The sequence below is a fragment of the Danio aesculapii genome, chromosome 22 (assembly GCF_903798145.1).
Source record: "Danio aesculapii chromosome 22, fDanAes4.1, whole genome shotgun sequence".
Classification (NCBI taxonomy): Eukaryota; Metazoa; Chordata; class Actinopteri; order Cypriniformes; family Danionidae; genus Danio; species Danio aesculapii.
Window position 1 is genome coordinate 15,006,147 of NC_079456.1, and position 11,987 is coordinate 15,018,133.

General features: G+C 36.9%; 1 protein-coding gene across 1 annotated transcript in view; it reads right to left on the minus strand.

Annotated features, from left to right (window-relative positions):
• Positions 1 to 11,987, minus strand: part of lrp1ba (low density lipoprotein receptor-related protein 1Ba) — a 407,482-nt gene that overhangs the window by 29,399 nt on the left and 366,096 nt on the right. The window contains 5 exon segments of the mRNA XM_056448564.1: positions 4,508 to 4,681; positions 8,103 to 8,219; positions 9,579 to 9,685; positions 10,029 to 10,252; positions 11,182 to 11,423. Coding sequence (XP_056304539.1) covers positions 4,508 to 4,681; positions 8,103 to 8,219; positions 9,579 to 9,685; positions 10,029 to 10,252; positions 11,182 to 11,423 — 864 coding nt within the window.

The following is an 11,987-nucleotide window of genomic DNA, read 5'->3' on the forward strand; positions in this document are numbered from 1 at the left end:
CATTCCACCAGAAGTCGATTCATTTCTTGGGATACATCATTGATCAAACCGGTATACGTATGGATGGGAAGAAAATTGAGGCTGTTCTATCCTGGTCAGAACCCACTTCCATTAAGGAGCTCCAGAGGTTTCTTGGGTTTGCTAACTTTTATAGACGGTTTATCAAGGACTACAGCAGGATTACATCACCTCTCACTAATCTCCTCAAGGGTAAACCCAAAGGACTGGAGTGGACCAAAGAAGCAGCCGCAGCCTTCCGCCTTCTTAAGAAGGAGTTCACAAGGGCCCCACTCCTGACTCATCCTGACCCAAATCTTCCTTTCGTGGTGGAAGTGGACGCATCCACCACCGGCGTCGGGGCAGTATTATCTCAACATCATGATACACCGCCCCGACTGCATCCCTGTGCCTATTTCTCTCGGAAGTTGAGCCCGGCGGAGCAGAATTACAGCATAGGAGACAGGGAGCTGCTAGCAATCAAGCTAGCCTTGGAGGAGTGGCGTCACTGGTTGGAGGGAGCCAAACATCCGTTCCAGGTGATCACAGATCACAAAAACCTCCAATATATCAAAGAGGCCAAGAGACTATGTCCACGTCAAGCCAGATGGTCACTTTTCTTCTCACGTTTTGATTTCTCCATTTCCTATCGTCCAGGACCCAAGAATCTAAGAGCAGACGCTCTCTCTCGTTTACACGAGCATCACGATCATGAAGAACTCCCAACGAAGATTCTTCCCGAACACATCTCCCTTTGTCCGATCACCTGGAACGCTCCTCCAGTCGTTGCCACTCCGGAAGCCCCTGCTCCGCCGGGATGCCCTCCTCATCGGCAGTTCATACCACCTGAACACCGGGTAGATCTGATCCACTCCTTACATACCTCGCTAGGCACTGGACATCCAGGGATCAACAATACTCTCTCGCTAGTATCCCAACGATTCTGGTGGCCAAACATGGCAAGGGATGTGAGGCAATATGTTCAGGGCTGTAAGGACTGTGCCCAATCCAAGAGCCCACGTCATCTACCCGCTGGAAAGCTCCATCCCTTGCCGATTCCGAACCGTCCCTGGTCACACCTAGGAGTGGACTTTATCACTGATCTCCCTTCGTCAGAAGGTAATACCTGTATTCTAGTCATAGTAGATAGATTCTCAAAGTTTGTCAAACTAATCCCTCTGAAAGGTCTTCCCACAGCCTTTGAAACAGCCGACAATATCTTTAATCAAGTCTTCAGGTCATTTGGTATTCCAGAAGATATTGTGTCGGACAGAGGTCCACAGTTCATCTCACGTCTATGGAAAGCCTTCTTCAAGCTCCTAGGTGTGGCCGTCAGCCTCTCTTCTGGATATCATCCCCAAACCAACGGGCAGACAGAGAGGAAGATTCAGGAGGTGGGACGGTTCCTGAGGACCTTCTGCAGTGGTCACCAGAGCTCCTGGAGCCAGTATTTGGGCTGGGCAGAATATGCCCAAAATTCACTGCGGCAACCCTCCACCGGACTCACGCCATTCCAGTGCGTCCTGGGCTTCCAACCACCGCTCTTTCCCTGGGATGGCGAACCATCTGATGTCCCCGCAGTGGATCACTGGTTCCGGGAGAGCGAGAGAGTCTGGGACGAGGCTCATCAACATCTGCAGAGGGCAGTCCGTCGAAGCAAGGTAACCGCCGATAGAAGAAGGTCTGAAGAACCCAGATACACACCCGGACAAAAGGTGTGGCTATCCACCCGGGACATACGCATGCGACTGCCCTCTCGCAAGTTAAGTCCCCGATTTGTTGGTCCCTTCACCATCGTGGAACAGGTTAACCCCGTCACCTACAAACTACAATTACCCTCTCACTACCGTATTCACCCTACATTCCACGTATCACTCCTGAAACCCTATCACGATCCTGTTCTTCCCTCCACAGAGCCTGACCACGAAGAGGAACCCCCTCCTCCACTGCTCCTAGAAGAAGGAGCCGTCTACGCAGTGAAGGAGATCTTGCGTTCCCGACGTCGTGGTGGCCAGTTGGAGTACCTGGTGGACTGGGAAGGGTACGGCCCCGAAGAAAGGACATGGGTTCCCAGAGCTGATATTCTCGATCCTAGTCTCATGGTGGAGTTTCATGAGAGCCACCCTGAGTTCCCAGCGCCTAGAGGCAGAGGGAGACCACCACGGCGTCGGAGGTGTCGGCCCTCAGGAGCGGGCCCTGGGGAGGGGGGTACTGTCATGGATTGGTCAGGCTCTCACGACCCCCACTCACGAAGATCACCATCACCTGACTTCTAATGAGCACACAGCTGCATCACATTCACGAGCACCAGATAAAAGCACAGCACTCCAGTCGCTCATTGTCCGGGCTCGTCTCGACGAAAGCGGACAACTGAGCGACCACTCAGCGTAGTCATCCTCAGCTAAACAAACGATTTACTTACCTGTTCTCTTTGTATTCCTCCTAGTCTTCCTGGTCCTCCCGAATCGTCCTGTCTTCCAGTCCTTCCAAGTCTGTGTCATCCTCTGTCAGCTGTATCTGGTGTGTGCTGTCCATCCTCGTGTATTCCTGTTACCCAGCCACGGAGGAAAAGACCCCAACATCATTCCTGATCCTCCTGGCTATCCTTCATGTGCTCCTTGTTGTCATTCAATAAACACCCTAACGTTTCCTTACCTCTGTCTCCTGTCCGCTTCATAACAGCAGGGGAGAGATCAGAGCTAATTTATCATCTTCTCTTGAAATACATTAAAGTAAGTGATTGTTTAACTGCATGGAAGAAGAATAGAGTGAACATTCTATTAACCTAAATAGTGTGTATCTGATGTAACATTTATATTTAAAAATAAGTTTTATATCCATCTCCAGAGACATCAGAGTGTATTTTACAATGTTTCACAGGTAATCATGTATATATTTAAGTCTGTTTGAAAACACTGATTTAGCAGCTGATCATGTAACATACTGAAAATTCTAATCACACCGGTGTGATCGCATGCATTGACTATAAAATAATTCAATATTTTCCAACTACATTTTTACAGTTAGATAAAAAAAAATACTTCTGTTTACATTCAGTTTTATACATCTGTAACTTATTTTGGTAAAAGTTACGTATTATGATTTTTCTTAAGGTTTTTCTTGATCAGATAATGTACTTTTTCACATAGCTCTCATCAAATTGCGAAATAAACTCATTACTTAAAAATTGAGCATGGTCAGAATATGATTTCATGACTTGCAACTCAACCTCCATGTTTTCTTTCCAACCAAAAGCAAACATTTCATTCATCTGATTAGCTCCGCTGACTTTATAATAAACCACCTGATGGTAATATGTGAACATAATAAGCTCTACTGCCCAAAGACAAGAAGTCCAGTAAGATCTCACTCACATAAACACTCAAATTAAACTCCATCTACTGCCAAAACCCCACATAGTAATGTCCTAAGGAAAGATCTGCATTCATTATTCAATCTGAAGCTTTTCCAAACAAGACTTTAAGCATAAAAAATGTTTTCATTTGTTTTTTAAGTGAGATACTACAAGCAAAAACACCTTTTTTTAGTCTAATGTCAAGACAAAATCCAAAATACATGCTTTTATCACAATTTATCAGTTGTGTCTGTAAATTTCAATCAAAATACACATGTTAAGCAGCTTCGCATACACCTACTGTAACTGCACACTTTTATTCATATCTGTATTCTGAAAGGGATTTGTTCATTATGATGATATACAACCTTGTTTTATGTAGAAAATGGGAATTTTTATTTCTCTCTGGCTGTTCACAGTATTTCATTGATTATGGAGTAATTAAAAGACATTCCTAAAACCCATCTATGTGTACCAGAATTTAAAACCTGACTTCATTTTAGTGTTGTTATGATTTTCATTATTATGTTTATGCATTATATCATTAATTATTTTATACAACTAAGCGCATATTTATAAAAATACTGCCTTATTTTCATACTTAAACATAACATTTTAGAAAACTCGCCACACTGTGAAAAATAGCCCTAAACTAGCAGTTTTTCATATTTTGTGATTCATGTTTTTTATTTTTCCCCATTTATTTATGTTTTTGAATCGCATTATGCAACCTTGATCTTTCTTCTGACAACTTTTAACCTTAAAAATTTGGGAAAAAATGACTTTTAGGAACATTTTTAATAGTGTAAAGTGATGTATTGTCGGAGTTGGTATTGTATATTACAAAAGCCTTTTAATAAACTGCCAGTACATTTTCAAATGTCAACAAAAGTCATTTTGTTAAGCTGTGGAGTTAAATTTTCAGCATCAAAAGTTGTCAAAACAGAAATCAAGGTCTCATAATGCAATTCACAACCTTAAATAAATAGAAACCTCAAAATACAGAAACAGTTAATTAATGTAATCAATCACCTTGGAAAGAATGGTGATATTTTTTACTCTGTTTCCGCAGTGTCTTGCATAATGTAAAACAAATGTTGACTAAAGGGTGGCAAAAATCTTCTTCATTGTTTTTTTTTTTTATTTGAGTCTCACCTTCCTGCTGTTTGTACCGATGGAAAACCAGGACACTGGATGATCTCTCCACTCCCAGACTGAGCCTCTCGGTGGGCAGTTTCCCATATTTATGAACCCTGAAGACGTCGTGCTTCATGCTCACCCCGTAGATGTAGTCCTCAAACAGGTCGATGCGGAAGGGCTGAGAGATGCCTGAAACAAAGCAAACCAGACCAGATTAAACTGTTTCTGTCGTTCACTCGCAATTAATATGATCCATGCGTGAGTCTGAGGACAAATGGAGATTCAATAATGCAAAACAAAAGAGGAGAAATGTCAGCGAGGAGAAAAACGCAACACATGCCCAGAATATTTACATTTATTTAACTGAATCTGAAATATTCTGTTGTGAAACTTAGCATGTGCCCTATGTGAACAGAATTTTTAAGCAACATTCATTCATTTTCTTTTCGGCTTAGTCCCTTTATTAATCCATCGTTGCCACAGCGGAATGATCCGCCAACTTATCCAGCACATGTTTTCCGCAGCGGATGGCCTTCCAGCTGCAACCCATCTCTGGGAGACATTCATACACACTCATTCACACGCATAGACTACAAACAATTTAGCCTACCCAATTCACCTGTACCACATGTCTTTGGACTATGGGGGAAACCGGAGCACCCGGAGGAAAACACTGCAACATTTTATGATCTTAATGGAAAATGTAATCCAGGACAGGATTTAGCAAAAAGGGCGATTCTTAATATTCATTTATTTATTAATTTTCCTCCGGCCTAGTCCCTTTATTCATCAGGGGTTGCACAGCAGAATGAACCGACAACTTATCCAGCATTTGTTTTACACAGCAGATACCCTTACAGCTGCAACCCAGTACGGGGAAGACTCATAATATATTTCACATAATTATTAATAAATAGGTGAAAACATCGACATTATAACTTTATATTTACTTGAGCTTTGTTTTTTTTGAGTGCATTTGTGTCATTTTATTAGCTTAGCAACATGCTAACATCAAACTATAGATCAGGGGTGCGTTTCCCAAAAAACGACATAACTTGCAGCTGAACTATCATGGTACGATATATCTTTTGGGAAAAGAACGATGTAGTGACGAATGTTTCCCAAAACGCATAGTTTCTCTGTCGCAGATCCATCACTTGAACCATGTTAGTTATAATGTAAAACGCCCAGAATGACGCTCTAAACAGGGCGGAGTAACTACTTCTTTAGAGAAGTATTTTGACCTTTTCATAATTTCAACTTTGAATGTTAGAATGTTCTAAATGAATAGGGCATAGGGGGGATAAGTGGGAATAGAACACAGCCAGGAACTATGTTTCTAACTACAGCTCCAGAGGTATAGTTGCGAGTGCTCAAGTTTGCGACACAGTTCGCGAATGTTCGTTGGAGCGACGGATTTGGGAAACAGCAAATCAACAAACTATCTTTGTAATGACGGAACTTGCGACCTTAGTTAGCTAAGCTAGCTTAGTTTTGAGAAAACGCACCCCAGACTGAACAAATAGGCTAAAAATGTCTATGTTTCTAAAGCAAATTAAAACAGAGAATTAAGTAAACATTTAAAAAACAATATGTTAAAAAAAGAAAAAAAAATGGAAAAAATGAAACTCATGCTACATTAAATAAAAATGGACAACTTTCTAAAACATTTCGTTTAAAATGTTCAATGATTAGCAACATGCTAACGCCATACTTAAACAAAATGTGCGTTGATTTGCTATACCTAATCAGAAAAATCCTTCTAAGTTAACATGGAATGTAGCTATCTATGTATATTTTTGATGTTTACCAAGCAAAGTAATCTCAGAAGTATTGCAATGATCATTCAGCTCATTCAAGAAAGCAGGTGAGTTGAATGAAATAACGATTCTAAAGATATTTCATATAATTATTAATGAAATAGGTTAAAACACAATAATATCACCAAGTTGTAACTTTATATTTGCTTGTACAGTGTGTTTAATGCATAGTTGTCACTTTAATAGCATAGCAGCATGCTAGCATAAATAAAAAGTAAATTAAAATAAAAAAAACTAACAATAAACAACAACAAAACACAGAAATAAATGAAGTGCCAACACAGAACCAAACAAAATATTAAAATGATTCAAATAAAACTAATTCTTGAGACTGAATACTTTTATATCCTTTTGTATTAAACTATAATCAATTTACCCTTTGTAACTCACTCATTAGCAATCTCTTTTACTATTTAAGTAAACTTAGTAACATGCTAACATCTTAGCAAAATGTTAACATCTTAGCAAGATATTGACATCAAACCCATGTTGAATTAAACAAATAAAGACTGCAAAACATTTATTCAGCTTAACAACATCCTAAAATCAAACTATCATTCAGACAAAAAAAAAATTGTCTAAACATTTCTAAAGCAAAATAAAGCACACAACTAAATGAAAACTTCACAACCAATACGGCAAAAAACACAGAGATAAACAAAATGGAATCACAGACTCAAACTAAATTTCGGAAATTTTGTAATCTCTTTTACTTTTTAAAAAGTATGCTTAACAACATGCTAACAGCTTAGCAACATGCTGACATCAAACCTAATTTTAACTTTCCAAAACATTTCATTTAACATTTTCTATGACTAACTTAACAACATGCTAACGTCATACTCTACTAAAACCAAATGTGTGTTGATTTGCTAATACATAAAAAATCCTGCTGAGTTAACATGGGAAGTAGCTGTCTATGTATATATTTGATGTTTACTAAGCAAAGTAATACCAGAAAATGCTGCAATGACTATTCAGCTCATTCAAGATAGCAGGTGAGTTGAATGAAACAGCGACTCTAAAGATATTTCATATAATTATTAATAAAATAGGTTACAACACAATAATAACACCAAATTGTAACTTTATATTTGCTTGTGCCGTGTTTAAAGTGTCCTTGTGTCACTTTATTAGCATAGCAATATGCTAACATCAAACAAAAAAAGAACTAAACAAAAACAAAACAAACAAATAAACAAAATGCAAACACAGAACCAAACAAAACAAATAAAAAAATAATAAAATAAAAATAAATAAACATTTTCATGAGACTGAATGCGTTTATATTGTATTAAACTATAATCGTTTAAACCTCTTACTCATTAGCAATCTCTTTTACTTTTTAGGTAGCAATATGCTAACAATTTTAGTGACATGTTAACATCAAACCTATGCTGAATTAAACAAATAAGGACTACTCTAATATATATATTCAAATATTTCTAGATTAGCTTAGCAACATGCTAATGCCAATAAAAGCACATTCTGAGTTACCATAAAAACAAACTACAGTATGTACTGTTTTAGTAGGTTTAGTCTTAGGATGTTTAAATTCAAATCATTCTCAACTCTTTGCTTTCTCAAAAAAAGCATTTTTCCATCATAGTCTAAATGTAAATCTGGTGAGGTTCTATAAAGCTGAAAGTCGTGCGGTAAAAGAAGCAGCTCAGATCTTCAGCTTAGCATCTGCAGCTCTTCAAACGGTGAGATGGAGTGTTTGCAGGAGCTGAAGATGATTGTGTTTACAGAGATGGATTTTGAACATTGTGCAATTTTGTAAAACTCACCGTGTCGACTGCTGATGGCCACCAGTGAATCAGAGCCATCGAAGCGCACGCTCCCGATCTGAGAGAGTTCAGAGTCAGCCCAGTACAGACGCTGATTGTAATAATCAATCGCGAGTCCTAAAAACACACAAAACAAATTACTATTCACTTATACAACACTTTTAACTTTTTTGAAGTTTTGCTTTAAGTATTATTTATGTTATTTAAGTATTTTAACAGTAATACGAACAAAATAAAAACAAACAAAAATCTAAATCAAAAGCTAAAATAAATTCAATAAAATGCAAACTATAAACACGTTTATAAAGTTTGTAATTTATTTATTTAATTAAACACACACATGTATATAAACACATGTATATATAATACAACATGTAAACATGAATGATAAAAAATGGTTAAAAATAGAAATAAACAAAAATAAATTAATTAGTTAAAATACAAAATAGGGCGACGCAGTGGCGCAGTAGGTAGTGCTGTCGCCTCACAGCCAGAAGGTCGCTTCGAGCCTCGGCTGGGTCAGTTGGCGTTTCTTTGTGGAGTTTGCATGTTCTCCCTGCATTCGCGTGGGTTTCCTCCGGGTGCTCCGGTTTCGCCCACAGTCCAAAGACATGTGGTACATGTGAATTGGGAAGGCTAAATTGTCCGTAGTGTATTAGTGTGAATGAGTGTATGTGGATGTTTTCCAGAGATGGGTTGCTGCTGGAAGGGCATTCGCTGCGTAAAACGTGCTGGACAAGTTGGCGGTTCATTCTGCTGTGGCGACCCCGGATTAATAAAGGGACTAAAGCCGAAAAGAAAATGAATGAATGAATGAAATACAAAATATATAACTACAATATTATCTAAATATGCAAAACAAAAGATAAATATAAAAGATCATTAAAACTAGTTTGATGAACAAAACTATAACTGTATAATAATCCAAGATGGCTGTCGAGTTACGCAAAACAATGTCTCAAAATAAAATCTTAACCCTTTAAGGTGCACTCCTTGAAAATATTTTTTGGCCCAACTAATATATATTAAATAATATGCTGACACAACTCTGATAAATACTAATAAGCAATTAAAATGATAATGATAACCTATGGATAAAAGGTCAACCTGGTGGTTATGATGCCCGTTAAAGGGTTAATGACAAAATAAAACACTTTTTTTGTGTGTACAATGTGAATAAAATTGGAATAAATGTTATTTTATGTATATTTTGGCTGTCACTTGGTCATTATACATCATACACACATTGTATAGCAGAATACGAGTAAAAATAAATTCCACATGAATATTGCACATATAAAACACTTCAACTCAAACTTCATACTTTCTGATGCATTAAAATTTCAGACAACTTAAAGTGATCTTCTTAAAAAGCCTTTTTTTCCCCCGCTGCAGATACATTTGCAGAATAAGATTTGGTGTATGCTAGTTACATATTTTATATCAGAAAAACACAGTGGAGTGTCACATCCTCACCTGTCGGTCTCCGCAAATTCCTCGCGATCAAAACACGACGCATCGACCCGTCCATAGCAGCCTCTTCAATGTGAGAGTGATCGCCGATTACGGTCCAATACACCATCCTTAAAAAAAACACCACAAAAACCATATATTACTGATAAAGTCATGGTCAAAATGACAAAATAAACACACTTAGTATAAATGAACATTTACTTCTAAGATATTTGACTTTTTACAATTTTTTTAGGGGTGCCAATACTTTTGCCCACTGCGGTTTAATTTAAATTTTTACATTTCATCTCAATAAGTGGTAATGTGTTTTACTTTATTTGATTAAAGGATAAACGAAGCAGAAATATTTCATCATTTACTCCTCACATTTTACAAGGGTGCCAATACTTTTGACCATGACCGTATATAGACAGACATACCTTACATATATTTAAAAAAAAAAAGGTCACTTACCCCCGTACAGGGTTAACGGTGATGGCGAAAGGCTCTCCGTCGATATCGGTGATGAGACGTGTGCAGTTTGGGCCTCCTAGCTGTCCCACGTTGATGGAGTATCGAAGTCTCCGCCAGTGTGCCGTGTAGTAGCTGAACCAGTGCATTCGTGAATGATCCGTCCAGTACAGGTTTCCCGTCACCCAGTCGGCTGAAATGTCTCTGGGCCTCCGAAAATCTGGACACTGCAAGTAGAGTCAATAGAGCTTCAAAAAGGATGAATTTACTAAGCTAGTTTCTGAGGAAATATAAGTTGTATGGCAGTTTATTTGTTTTAAAGTTCAATCCACTTATTAAAAAAATAACAAAACAAACAAACAAACAAGAACATAAATAAATATCACAACCAACTAACAAAATAAATCAACACATCAAACCATAAACTAAATAAAAATAAAAAACTACTGCAAAATAAATAAATAACAATTGTAATAGACTTTTATATATTGTTATATGTTGGTTCTTTCGAGTAGTGCTTTTTATTTTCAAATATAATAAAAAATAGTAAGCATGATATTTTAACAAACAATATATTAAAAAAACAACTAAAACAAAACAAAAACAAAGTCAAAGGAAAGAGTTTAAAAATGTGTCAAAAAATAGGCCAAGCAGAAGGACAACATCAAAAAAGCATTTCAAACAAAATACAAAACAACTAAGATCAAAGTCTAGGTGAAGCAAAATGACAACAAAATCACACATAAATAAAGCAAAAGTAACAAACCAAAGATTACTATAATCAAACAAACATACAAACAAACAAACAAACCAACCAACACCACATAAAACATAAAAAAAACTAACATAAATACAAATAAAAGATAAATACAAAATTTGTTAATTAATTAAGGGAAATAAACAAACCAACATTCAACCAATAAAAATATTTATATCAAACAAACAAACAAACAAACACAAAAAATAAACAATCAATCAAACAGAATTAAATTAAAAAGGGAAAGAAACAAACATACAACTAACTAAAAAATAAACAAACACATCAAACCATAAAAACTAAATAAAAATACCAATCACTTAGGTGTGACTTTTCCATACTAATTTCAGAGTCAATGGCCGCTGGATGTGAAAAGAGAATTGGCATTTTTGGACTCACTATGACGCCACTGTTTGTTGTGTCTGGACTCCTGTCCTGCAGGTCTTTGTAAAACATCCCGCCAGGATTAAACTGAGTGGCCCAAACAAACTTGTGATGGTGGAAAAGTGCGTCCAAGCCGATGATACGCGCACTGTCAGAGATCTTGGCGAGCTGAGTGTGCCCGTGAGTTTGGTTGTAGGGATACACAAAACTGCGGATTTCAGTGTCATTCGCCACATAGAGGACCTGATCCTCTGGACCTGAAAAAAAATGTAAATATTTTTTATCGGATTGTACACTTGAAGACACTTGTGACTGGATTGATACTGGCTGTTGCTTTAATGTTATTTTTCTCCCCTTCAATTAATGTTTTTTTTTTTGCTATTATTTTGTGACTGTGGTGGTACATCCCAAGTGGGTTAATACTAATAAATACATTTTAAAAAGCCAAACAAGCAAGTAAGCAACTAAATTCAAACAAAAATTTAACGAAAATGTTAAATAGATGAATAAAAAAAAAGAAAATAGATAAAGAAAGCACAAAAACATGAACCAAACAAGACAAAAGCAAAAACTCCAGATTAAAGACCACAAAACAAAACAATAAGCCAAACTAATCAATACCCCCACATCAAACAATATAAGCAAAGGACCAAATACGAAAAAAAATAAATAAATAAACATATAATAAACATATTAAATAAGCTAAATATAAACAAACAAAAATTAAATAAACAAACAAAAAACATGTCAAGCTAAATATAAACAAATAAAAGCAAAACAACCAAATAAAAAAATATATAAATTAATTAAATAAATATAAA